Source organism: Haplochromis burtoni, unplaced genomic scaffold (assembly GCF_018398535.1).
Source record: "Haplochromis burtoni strain Fernald_Lab_line unplaced genomic scaffold, NCSU_Asbu1 Contig_601, whole genome shotgun sequence".
NCBI lineage: Eukaryota > Metazoa > Chordata > Actinopteri > Cichliformes > Cichlidae > Haplochromis > Haplochromis burtoni.
Genome location: NW_024582962.1, coordinates 167,577 through 179,850, shown reverse-complemented (window position 1 = coordinate 179,850; position 12,274 = coordinate 167,577). Strand labels below are relative to the sequence as shown.

Genomic DNA, 12,274 nt, shown 5'->3' with positions numbered 1-12,274 from the left:
AAAAAAAAAACGATCTGTCAACGTCTCATTCACCCAGCGGTGCAGAAAGAGTTAAATTACGTTCTCTACTGGAGTCCTACGTCATGTGACAAATATGGCCAATGTGATTGGCTGTGCCTTTCAGGGAGCTCTGTTTAGTTTTAGCAGCGGCAAGCCTGCGCTGCAGGAGGAGAGGAGGATGGCAGCAAAAAGGAAGAACCTGGATATAAGTATTTTTCAAAGAAACCTTAAAGCCAAATTCACTCATAAAATGTATCCCTCATAATAACTAGTGATGATGAAGCTTCATGAAGCACTGAAGCTTTTCATCCAATTGGTTCACCCCAGCGCAAAGCTTCTTGAAGCTTCATTTGCTCTAGTAGGACACCTACTGGACGTAAAAATATTAGTTGGCATGAATTTGAAGAGTGTGGCCTTTTGCACACAGCCTGTAAATGTCAACAACAAAAGGAGTGTGTAAAACATGTATATTGTAGTGATGGCAGTATACTGTGTATATTTATACTGGCAGTATGGAAAATGATCATTTACTGTGAGGTGTGGTTGGGGTGTGGACAGTAGTTGTGCTTTTGTAACGTTGAGGTATGGACAGCTACACACTGAGGCTCAGTCCTGCCTGTTCACATTTTATTCTGTAAAAACTAAATTTTCACTGCTTTTATGACCTTTTTAGTGGGGAGAACATAGCTAGGATTTAATGATTTAACAAATCTTTTGAATCCTTTGTCCTCCACAATGCTAAATGGCTGGGAGTCCTCAATCACCATGCTAACCAGGTCTTCATCTATTTGAGATTGTTCTCCTGAGGAAAGACAATAAAAACAAAGCACAAATATAAATATCACACACGTAACTTATAACAGTTGTATAATATTGTTATATCATTTAGTAACATTACTGCATGCTATATTATCATGGCATTTGATGGCTCACCTGGTCTTGCTCCACAATCGGTGTTCCCCTTATTCTCATGCAAAGCTCTGTAGTGCCTAAGCATGGATGTTATATCCCAGCTCCCTGGCACATAGCAAACACTTCACCTTGTACAAAAGTAAAGCCGCTTAACATAAATTGTATTGCACCATCAGTATTATGAAAATACATCTTCTGTAGAAATTTACATACCTTGTTGGGAGGAATAAAATCAAAATGTTCCCACACAGGGGAGGACATCCTCCTCTTCTTAGCTGGCTCCATTCTCTCCTGACTTTCTCTCCTCACTCTCATAAACCTCCAAACTGTCTCCAAACTCTCACTAACCGCAACTCTCCATCAAACACCCACATTTTGAATGAAGTCTGAGGGGTTTATATCGCTGTTGAAAGACACATTAGTCTAATACACCCACAGTAATTTTTAGTAGAAGTATTGGTTTATTAATAGTATCTGAGGGGTTTATATCGCTGTCATAGTGACTCTGCGGGTGGCAAAGATTTCGTGAGAAACTCGTTATGTCGTGTATGGCGATGATCATCTTATCGTCACTGTAGGGTTGTACAGCTCGCCGGGAGGAGCTGAGGCTGTCGGGACGTACTATACATATTGCTACTATTGCTCTCTTTGATATGCCCTGATAATCATAGATGTAGAGATCAAGCGGTACTGTATTCATGCGATCAGACATCGCGAAGACTGCGCGCCTATCTCTATTACGTCTACACATCAAAGGCATGCATAAATGTACTGATCTTGAAGTGCTCGGATATCAATACTCAGTCGTCTATGCTATACACTAATCAAAAAACAGAATCTTATCATGAGTCTTATCTTAGCTTTGCGCCTCACATCAGTCTAAGAACGTGTATTTAACCTGATTTTATGTGAAGTATAACTTGAGTTTTGACTAACATAACTACCACATAACGATGTCATAGTACTACAACTATTGTTATCTCACGTCTGCCCAGGTTACTTACAGCGAAATTAATCTAATTTTGAATTGAAATGGATCAGAGTGAAAAGACTGGCGCCTCGAGCTAAGCCAGGATAATTTATGATTCTAATCTCCATAAATTGTGATTTTAAATGGTTTAAAAGCATGTAGAATAGCATATGTAGGCAAGTATATTTCTCCGCTTTTTATTAAGAAGCAAAAACAAAAAGGAAAAAAAAAAAGAAACAGGGCAGGGTTCAGTGGTTGAATCATCCGTCCCCACCAATGCCAAAACCAAATCTACACCCTTGTGGGTAGTGGATCTAGTCTTGTGACTCTGCGTCACCGTCTCCTGTCTGCAGTGACTCAGAGTCAGCTGACTGAAGAGTTGCTGCTGATTGGCCTAGGCTGACAGAAAAACAGTTAAGTTTAATAAACATGAAACGCGTCAAAGATCAATAAATCAGTCAGACCTGAGAACTTGGACACTCGTTTTGAAGTTTTAAACTTTATTTAAAATGTCCCTGAGTGTTTACTTGGTGTTTTTAGAGATAAAGGTTGAGTTATCAGTTGAAAGGTTTTATTGTCCAGATTTCAGGACCAGGTTTAAAACGCTTCAGTCACGTGAGCATATCTTTGGTTTTGATTGGAGAGTAAGCAGCAGAGCCCGAATGATTGATTTATTAATCCAATCCCCGTCAGCTGTGAGCTCTGATCAGTCCGCCTAATTATTGATGATTAGTTTCATATCGAAAGCCTGCTCTGTGATCAGGTGTTGAAACCGTCTTGTAAGGATGACTTTGCGATATTTTATCATGAACTTTAAACAGGTCACATGACTCAGGGAAAGTACCTCATTGGAAAGCCGCTGAGTCATTCCTCGGTTGCCATTGGTCCTGTGGGCGGGACTCTGAGAAAAAGCCAATAGAAGGCCGAATCTGTGTTTACTTCCCTGACGTCGTTACAGACGTCGTTTCCCACGTTTGTCGCGGAAGTAAACATAAAGGAGAGCGAGAGATTTCAAAGTGCGTCACAAACTCACCAACTCCCGGACCTGGACACCTCTCAGCGGACATAGACATAAACCCGGCCTCCGGTTGACTATCAGCGAACAACACGCAGACATACACCCAGCCTCCGGTTGACTATCAGCGTACAGAGACACAGGTGTACCCGGTGTCAGCGGCAGGATGTCGGTGACTGTTAAGGCCTACCTGCTGGGGAAGGACGAGGCGGTGAAGGAGATCCGCAGGTTCGCGGTGGATCAGGACGTGTCCTGCAGCTTCGAGTACCTGAGCAGGAAAACTGCGGACGTGTTTGGAAACCTGAACAACTTCAACCTGTTTTACCGAGGTGAGCGCGCGGGGGTTCAGATGAGGGATTTACACTCTGACCGCTTCCTGGATTCTTATTGATTGTTTTAAGTTGTGACTGTGAGAGTGGGGACGTAACTGAGTTAGTGCGCAGGCGCACACTCACCTGACCAGACTCACCCGTTTCCCTGTAAACACATGAAACCGTAATCAGTTGTCGAATTAATCTTTATTTATAGTCATGTAAACGGACAAACACCCTCAAAGTTAGTCTGGAATTATAAAGTCACCTGCAGCCTTTGTAGTTCACCAGTGTGTGACTAATGATGATGATGGTGTTGCAGATGAAGATGGGGACCTGGTGGCCTTCTCCTCTGATGATGAGCTCATGATGGGTCTGGGGTGCATGAAGGACTCCACCTTCCGCCTCTTCATCCGAGGTATGTTTGCGGTTTGTATAAATGTTATTGCTCGTGGTATCCGTCCTCCAGCTGTGGTAATATAGCTTCATTCTTACAGAGAAGAAGGAGCACAGACGGGACTTCCCTCTCCATGCTTTCCCTCCCTTTGCCTTTGGGCCTCCCCCTCCCCCTGCTGGAGGTCCTCCACCTCCCCATGCTGGAGGTCCTCATGCCCCACCCCATGGACCACACATGGGTCCGCCTCCTCCTCATGTGGCCCCACCCTACACCATGCACCCCAACGTTACCTGTGATGGCTGCGATGGCCCTGTGATTGGGACCCGCTTCAAGTGTTCAGTGTGTCCGAACTACGACCTCTGCTCCTCCTGCCAGGCTAAGGGGAAGCACACTGAGCACGCTCTACTGCCCATTTGGCACCCACTGCAGGTGAGTTTACCTGTGCAGGTCTGCAGGTGTCCTGTTCAGGCCCTTCAAAACATGACTGTGAGGCTGTGTTTTACAGTGGTTTCCTCGGGGGAAGTGGATGAAGAGGATGAGACACTGCATGTGGAACCAGAACCAGGCTCAGAACCAGGACAACGACCCGGACCAGAACGAGTCTAGCCCTTCCAAACCTGCTGCTGATGCCAACACCCCCTCTGGTGAGTTCTGCCATCTTGGTTAAAGTGATACTTGATCAATAAGTCAGATCAGAGCAGATAAGGTCAGGAAGCGATGTACAAGAGGGAAAATGCAGCAACATTTCAAAATAAAAAGACCACGTGCGGACTGAATGGTCATGACATCAGAGCCGCGTTTGTGTGGCCCTTTAAACATCCTGTCACAGCACTAAAATAATGTTTTGTGTGACATCTGTGTGATTTTAAAACATCTTTTATTTCTCCCTGCAGGCTCTCAGACCAACGTGGACTTCCTGAAGAACATTGGCGAGGGCGTGGCAGCCATGTTGAGCCCACTAGGTGAGTGTCAGTCTCATTTAAACAGTTGTTTGATGCTGTAAGGTAAAGACTATGATGTCACTGTGTTTGTGCATGTGAGATGAGTGAACATCTCTAGCTGGCTCTAAAACAGGAAGTGGTGTGTGTGTGTGTGCTTTACACAGGTATCGATGTGGACATCGACGTGGAGCACGAGGGCCAACGGACCAAGGTGACCCCACCTACTCAGAGTGGGGGGGGTGAGGGCGATGAGGAGATGGAGCATACTAGCAGTGAGGGCGGGGCCAGTCTAGGAGCAAAGGTAACTTTTAATTTTATAAAACCTCAAAGTGCTTCATGATGTAAATATCAGAAGAAAGAACAATCAGCTGATCCTGACGGGACAGCAGGGAGGAAGAACTCCCTTTTAACATCTCCTGTGACCTTTTAGCGTGGTGACCCTCAGGTGAGCAAGGACTCTGATGAGGAGTGGACCCACCTGAGCTCCAAAGAGGTCGACCCCTCCACAGGTGAACTGCAGTCCCTGCAGCCCGACAACCAGGAGCAGGGGCCCCTGTCTGAGGGGCAGGCGGGCCCCAGCGGGCTGAGGGAGGCGGCACTGTACCCACACCTGCCTCAAGGTAAGCTGGCATCCACACTCTGTGACTTTAGTTCTGTTAGTACTGACCTCTAAACCCTGCTGACCTCTCGCCCTCAGAGGCTGACCCCCGCCTGGTTGAGTCGCTCGCCTCGATGCTATCGATGGGCTTCACTGACGAAGGCGGCTGGCTCACCCGCCTCCTTCAGGCCAAGAACTTTGACATCGGCGCTGCGCTGGACGCCATCCAGTATGCCAAGCAGCCCCGCCCACACTAGCACTGATGATATCATCACAATGTCACAACATGCATCTGATTATTTCTGCTCTGTTGTCTGAATGATAATCAATACTGTCCATTAATCAATGTTTCTGTTCTCTTTATTGATCATCATATAAACGTTTCTGTGTGAGCAATAAAAGCATGAAGAAAAGCACAGTCTGTCAGAGTCTCCTCTTTAGAAACACACAAATGCACAATCACTCCGGGAGACGTTTAACAAGGAAGTCGTCGTCAAAGTTAAAGTCCTCGCCGCTGTCGAACATGGAGGTAACAGGAAGAAGAGGGCGGGGCCTGCTGATTATTCCAGAGCAGGAGGGAGCAGCGACACTACTTAAAGACTGACTCCACTCACCAACTGCAGGCTTCTCCCCCTCCTGCACCTTTGAGTCAGGGCTGAGGAAATTAGCCCACCTGGTGGTGAAGAGGGTGGGGCTACAGGTGTTTATGGTTGAAGGTGTTTGGAGTTTCATACAGTTTAGCTGCAGAGAAGAGCAAAGGTTAAAGGTCAAGTACATGAGGAGGCATTCTGCTCTTCTCACAGTCTGAAGGTCATGGGTCTGAGCGCTGAAGGTGAGCAGCTCTGTTTACCTGTTCAGATGTGTGGACATCCTCTGGTCCTGCTTCCTCGGCTCGCTTCCTCTTCCTGTCACAGGTCAAAGCAATGATTTCAGTGTGATTAGTGATGCTGAACTCTAAGAACTCTTTGTGAGCCACTCATCATGAATGAGTAATGAACTGCTGTTCCTCCAAATGTCTTTAAAAACAAGTCTAAATTTATGTGGGATTTTCTCTGATCCACACAGGCTCAAATATGTACGCAAACCTCCACTGATATTTGGTTTAATGCTCCTTAGCAAGTTCCACATCGACCCCATGCTTCAACAAGCCTCTTTTCTAACAACATTCACACATTCACACTCAGATGGACGCATCGGAGAGCAACTTGGGGTTAGTATCTTGCCCAAGGATACTTGGCATGCAGACTGGAGGAGCCAGGGATCAAACCACCAACCTTCCGATCAGTAGGCGACCTGCTCTACCTCCTGAGCTACAGCCACCCCACAGATAAAGATGAAGGCGGTAACCCCAGCGAAGACTGTTTCCTTGAATCTTATTGAATTGAAACAACTAGAAGCTCAGTGTTCCAACATTCACATGTTAGGGTACAACACATATGCTACGGTAAGGTTGAGCCAGGACAACAGGATGAGATTGGGTACCAAGCCCCAAGTGGGATGGAAGAAGGATAGCTGTGAGAGGACCTGAATGACAGGATCATGGCGAGGCTTGAAACCTGGATCCTCGAAAGATCTACCAGATGACTATCCAGCTGATGCTTGTACAGGTGTTCCTGTAGTTCTTCTTTTATCGTCACTCTGTTCTGGCCAAAACTTTTAAAAATGCTGTACAAATAAAGCTGACTTGACTTAAATCTTTCAGTAACTAAGTTGAGCCGGAGGATCAGAGACGATCCTAAATTAATTCAACAGTTCCTTACCCTAACATTCATGCCTGTGATGATGATGATGCCTCCAACAACACCTGTCAACATTCACCTGTCAGTCATCTTGATGCCATGGAGCTGCCTTCGATTTCCTAAATCCTTCTCCTCAGGCTCTGCCTCATCGTCTTGCTCCACCTCCTCAGGTGTGTCCAAGTATTTGCTCCAGCGGCTCACCGGTTCGTCTGTCTGCTCCTCATCCTCCTGCTGCTCCTGCTCCCTGTAAACGGGACAGACCTGTGAAGACCTGGTGGTGTTAAAAGACGGCGGGACTACAACACACAGTGGAACTGAAACCTGGTTACCATAGTGACCAAGAACGGTGCTCTTGCTCCTCCATCATGGCTCCTCTCATGGCGTTTAGTTTCTGAACGTGACGTCTGCAGTCTGCCGCATTGCCCCGCCCAAACTCCTACCGATCAATCAGATGAGATCGATCAGTCAGAGGATAAACTAAGAGCAGGCTGGTAAATGCAATGACGTCCTCACACTGAGCTGTTTATGTGACCTCTGATTGATAAGAAACACAGTTTACACATTAATGACACCCATGAACCATCCTGCGTGACACCCACGAAGACTAGCCAGAGAACAGAAAGTACAGCGATAAAGGTTATTCAAAGCAGTAGGGTACGAGTGAACAGAGTCAACACGTGTTTTCTTTCTGTTTGTTAATGATCAATATAAGGTTTAGAACTAAAAAATAAAAGCATGAATCGATGATATTGTTATTGATAAAGCGACTGATAGATTCTGACCTTCAGCAATGACTGTTTCTCTCCACACAGTTTACAGCTCCACTTTCTCGCCTTCTTCACCTGTCAGACAAAACATAGGGCAAAGAAATAAATGGACCTTATATTGATCTTCTGATTTTTATCCGTGATTGTTATTGTGATCCGTAGCATTATTGATAAACGATCAGCTGTTAATATCAGTGCCCTAGCCTATGTACCTATGTAAAGTGTTGGGAGTGTTTACACTGTAAGGGTGGCACTGTCACTTGGTGTTCGCTCTCTCTGGGGTAGAGTATCACTTCCTGTTCCTGTTCTAACACACAGTGGTGTTTTTGTGTAGCTTATCTGCATCTCCAATTTAATTCAAACTTCTAGATAACTTATTTCATAGTGTAATCTTCGCGTGCTTTGTGCAAGTGACAACACTCTGTGTTGATTCACCCGCTAATGGTTTTCACAGTATTCACTCACTAGCTGTGTCCCAAAACGTAGACTGCATCCTTCGGAGGACCCGGCCTTCGCGGTCTACTTGGGCCGGGTCCTAATCAATAATATAAATCAAATTAATTTCAATTACATTTGGAGAAACAAGCAACATTATATTAGGAAGAATGATATAGTGAAGTCATTTGAAGAAGGAGGTTTGAATGCGATTGATTTTGAAGCAGTTGATGGTTCAATGGATGTTAACATATAACAAATTCATAGATAAATGTGCCATATCATGTACTCAAAGTAAATTCATTAAAGTTGTGAAAGCCATTCCCCCTGCAATGATTTAGATGGCTGGCCAGTTTAACCTATTCTTCCTCTATAATTTGTGTCCTTAATAATCAATGATTGCCAATTTAAAGGAAAGGCACGCAATAACAATTTTTTAAAGACAATTCTCACCAAACAACTTTTCCCTTCTCAACTAAAAAAAATATTTAGAGATTATAATTCAAAGTTTTTGACTATCTTTCCAATTCCACCTAAAGCAACAGAAAATCATTTTAAAATTTTAAATTCCATATATCCGTCCAACGACTATCTTCAGAAGAAATTCAATATAGATACAAACGCGCACTTTCTGCAATACTGATATTGAGACTACAGAGCATCTTTTTTATTCATGTGAAAGTTCCAGATCTTTTTGGGATGGTTTTCAGTACTGGTTAACCTCTAAAAATATTGACTGCACGTCTCTAACTTTTCAAGTAATTATTATTATTTGACCTACGAACAAAAAAAAAAAAAAATAGAATTTGGGATTAACAACTTATTTACAGTCGCAAATTTTTTCCATTCACAAATGAAATTACTCCGATTTTTGCTGGCTTTAAATATGAAATCCTGCTGTGGAAGGCTTCATTAGACAAGTGTAACCTAAATAAAGCTCACACCTTACTTGAATTTTTGATTCAGCTTTTTAATTGATGTAGCTAGATTGTATGTGCGTACCTTTGTTTTTTACTTTTATATGACAGGTCACCTTACCTATGGAAGCCCGTTTCCACCACTAAAAGAAAAAAAAAAAAAAGGATATTAACTCGAAATTTCGACTTATTTTCTTGAAATTTTGACTTCGAAATTTCGAGTTACAGATCCTTTTTTAAAAAAAAATTTTTAGAGGCTGCTTTATGCTGTTTCTGGCCTATAATGTTCTTTAAATGTTCTTTGTTCGACGACTGCTTTGTCCTCAACCACTTATACCTGTATGTAACTTTTTGTTGACATGTAAATTAAGAGCTTTAATTAATATTTTGTTTGACAATAAAAAAATAAATTAAAAAAACTCCTGGGATATCGTCACGTGTCAGCGCCACAGGAGCACCTCAGGTGACTTTGATTTTCTGGCGTCACACAGGTGAGCGTGGATACGGGTGCCTAATGTTTTGTCCACCATCACTGATGATGACTTCATGTTATAAACAGCGCGCGTTCACTGTGACGTCAGTGTGAGCCATCTGAGAACGGCTCCATTACTAATAAATACACTGATTCTCCAGCCTGAGAAAAGCACCTGCATGCTAACCCTGTTAGCCTCACGCTGTCCGCTCTCACCTGTTGCACCTGGAAGCTCTGACAGCGGAAACACCTGACGATGTGAAACTCCTGACCCATGGCCCCACGGTCCCGTTCTTCCGGTGTCCGTCCGGACTGTTCAGTTTTCGCGGGTCTGTTTCAACCCGGGTTCCACGTCACAGCTTGCGTGACAGCAGTAACGGCCACAGTAAGCGCGCCCCCTGCAGGCCGGAGGATGACGTGTTTCGGGGGCGACTCGAGGGGCTCAGCTCCCAGTCACATGTCAGGCGTATGTGGTCTTCTAATTAGTATTAGCAGAATATGCTGCTTGCTAATGTCGTCTGCGCCTCACATTTGAAAACAATTCATTCAACTGGGACACATGACAATGCCGTCCCCAAAAGCAGCCTTCTTAGTTTGAGGACTTCAGAATACTTTATTGATCCCTGGTGGAGACTTAATGTAGAGTCTAGGAAAAATCTCAATAATATACACAGGTTTTATAGTGGACCCTTTAAATTCAGCTCAGTTTAATTTATACATCATCAAATCACAACAGCAGTCACCTCAAAGTCCTTTATACTGTAAGACCCTACATTAATACTGATCATGCGAAAAAACGTCTTTTTAACAGGAAGAAACCACCGACAGGCTCAGCCTCTGTAGAGGAATACAGAACACAAAATGACTAATTAAGGGAATTGGAATAAGAACACCAAACCAGAAATCAGAATCAGGATTAAGAAAACAAAAATAAATGAAAAAAAGTTTAGGATCCTTGACTTGGGAAAAACCCTGTTTTAGAGTGACACTAGCAGCAATATCGCATGCCTTCGACTGAGAGTCGAATCCATCCAAGCACGCTCCAGGATGAGTCTAGTAGAACAAAATATCAGCATGTGACCTTATCTGGTGCACAGGTGAGTCTGACATCTCGTTTTACTTTATCAGGTGAAGTTTGGCTCAGTGGATTATCACCAGAACTGCAGGTAACGATTTTCCCACGCTCTGAAAAAGTGTGTCACTTCCTGCATCAGTGCTGAGGTCAGAGGTCACATGAACCTACAAACACCTGCTCACCAGTTTATCAAAACTAATCTACTTTAAACGTCTTTTCTGAAAGTGTAACTGTGTCATTAATAAAAATCTTATAAACCTGAAGTAAGACGATGAAGCACGAGACGACCTCTGACCTTTGAGCCTGTCATATGTTGCACCGACCCTTTAAATGATGACATATTTCTCAAAGATGACACAGCAGCGTAAGAACTTCCTCCAGTATTTATTAGAACAACAGATCAACACAGTGAGTTTAAAATCAGGTCAAACACATAAAAACACGATGACATCATCACAAACAGAGTGATGTCATCACACAGGCAGTGGGGAGAACAAACAAGGCTTCAAAGTAAGAGTCCAGGTGTAAACACACCTGGTGAAATATGGCGTCTTCATCGTTATTGATTATAAACCATTAGTACTGATCATAAATCTTTATTTCACAATAAAAGTCTGATGCGACTCACATGTGTTTGAGTCTTCTACAGGGGAACTCGCCAACCATTTATCGGTTTCTGTTTCCTGTTCACTGATTGGTCCTGCAGAGACACAGGAGCTGATCAATGAATAATTCAAAAGATGGATCTATACAGCATTGTGGAACACTTCCTCCAGCTCCTTCACAGTAAAACACCTCAGTCACAATATAAGGGCTTTTATTGTGAAACATCTAAAGGAAATGTAGACCTTTAACAGATCAATGCGCTTAGTGATTGATCAGATTGTCTCTAATCGATAAGATCTGAAACACTGAAACAGGAAGTTTAGTCTGCAGGACCCGCCAGCCAATCAGAGTCACTGTAACATCATCAGAGAGGCTCCAGTCCCATGATCCACTTAGCTGATTACATCGGTTACCTGTATGGTGCACATGGACAGGTGAGGGAGGTGCTCAGGTAGAATGCCGCGTGAGTTCATGGTCGGAGGAGGAGCTTATCTGGCGCTCCACTACCCGCTGAGCCTTGCAGGCGGCCATTTTGGCCTGGATGTCCCTCTTCCTTTCAAAGTAGTCGACAAGCGGCGGCTCTGTCAGCATCGAAGCCAACACCTGCTCAAAGGTGATCGACCAATCCGTATCCAACACGCTACCCTGCCTCTGCTCGCCGCCCCTGATCAGCACCGTGTCCTCAGCGATATCCTCGCACTGCAGCGAGCCGGCACTCACCACCGAATATGAAGACACTGACGCATCATCTTTTGTTTCCTCGTCGGACATCTGAGGCGCCACCACCTCCAGCTGGGCGTCAGCCAGAGCTTGGCACACTTCGGACTCACCAGACGCCCCGTGACCAGGCCCCTCCTCCTCCCCCTGAGGGCTGTGGGGCGACGTCTGAGCAGAGAGCGAGGTCTGTGGCGTGGTCTCGCGCTTCTTGGTGCCGTTGTTGAACTTCTTGCCCACTTCACCGATGCGCAGCAGCAAACTGGCAACCGTGGCGATGGCGTGATAGAGCTGCTGCTCAAGAGCCTCCTCGCTGAACATGTTGTACAGAGTTTTACACAACTCAATGAACTGCTCCTGCACGCACACACACACACACACACACACACACACACACACACACAC

General features: G+C 44.6%; 3 protein-coding genes across 6 annotated transcripts in view; 1 reads left to right on the top strand and 2 right to left on the bottom strand.

Moving 5' to 3' along the window:
• Window positions 1–2,822: 2,822 nt before the first annotated feature.
• sqstm1 (sequestosome 1) lies at window positions 2,823–5,560 on the top strand. The gene is made up of 8 exons (XM_005948648.3): window positions 2,823–3,226; window positions 3,531–3,626; window positions 3,706–4,034; window positions 4,111–4,249; window positions 4,499–4,567; window positions 4,711–4,847; window positions 4,977–5,166; window positions 5,244–5,560. The coding sequence occupies exons 1-8, from the start codon at window positions 3,064–3,066 to the stop codon at window positions 5,399–5,401; spliced, it is 1,281 nt and encodes a 426-aa protein (XP_005948710.1). The 5' UTR covers window positions 2,823–3,063; the 3' UTR covers window positions 5,402–5,560.
• A 30-nt stretch (window positions 5,561–5,590) lies between these two features.
• Window positions 5,591–10,822, bottom strand: mrnip (MRN complex interacting protein). The gene is made up of 6 exons (XM_005948649.3): window positions 9,691–10,822; window positions 7,666–7,725; window positions 7,213–7,319; window positions 6,963–7,127; window positions 5,995–6,049; window positions 5,591–5,885 (listed from the first exon to the last, which is right to left on the bottom strand). The coding sequence occupies exons 1-6, from the start codon at window positions 9,748–9,750 to the stop codon at window positions 5,604–5,606; spliced, it is 729 nt and encodes a 242-aa protein (XP_005948711.1). The 5' UTR covers window positions 9,751–10,822; the 3' UTR covers window positions 5,591–5,603.
• Window positions 10,823–10,914: 92 nt separating this feature from the next.
• LOC102288660 (TBC1 domain family member 9B) overlaps window positions 10,915–12,274 on the bottom strand; it is a 16,080-nt gene continuing 14,720 nt past the window's right edge. For all 4 annotated transcript variants that reach the window (XM_005948643.3, XM_005948642.3, XM_005948644.3 and 1 more), the window contains one exon: window positions 10,915–12,226. In XM_005948643.3, the coding sequence (XP_005948705.1) occupies window positions 11,603–12,226 (624 nt within the window). In that variant the 3' untranslated portion in view covers window positions 10,915–11,602. The remainder of the gene's footprint in view (window positions 12,227–12,274) is intronic.

Coding starts and splice junctions, on each gene's coding strand:
- sqstm1 (XM_005948648.3), top strand. CDS start 3,064: ATGTCGGTGACTGTTAAGGCCTACCTGCTGGGGAAGGACGAGGCGGTG. Junction 3,227..3,530: donor CTTCAACCTGTTTTACCGAG/GTGAGCGCGCGG, acceptor ATGGTGTTGCAG/ATGAAGATGGGGACCTGGTG. Junction 4,035..4,110: donor CCATTTGGCACCCACTGCAG/GTGAGTTTACCT, acceptor TGTGTTTTACAG/TGGTTTCCTCGGGGGAAGTG.
- mrnip (XM_005948649.3), bottom strand. CDS start 9,750: ATGGGTCAGGAGTTTCACATCGTCAGGTGTTTCCGCTGTCAGAGCTTC. Junction 7,726..9,690: donor AGAGCTTCCAGGTGCAACAG/GTGAGAGCGGAC, acceptor TTTGTCTGACAG/GTGAAGAAGGCGAGAAAGTG. Junction 6,050..6,962: donor GGCATCAAGATGACTGACAG/GTGAATGTTGAC, acceptor GACCTGTGACAG/GAAGAGGAAGCGAGCCGAGG.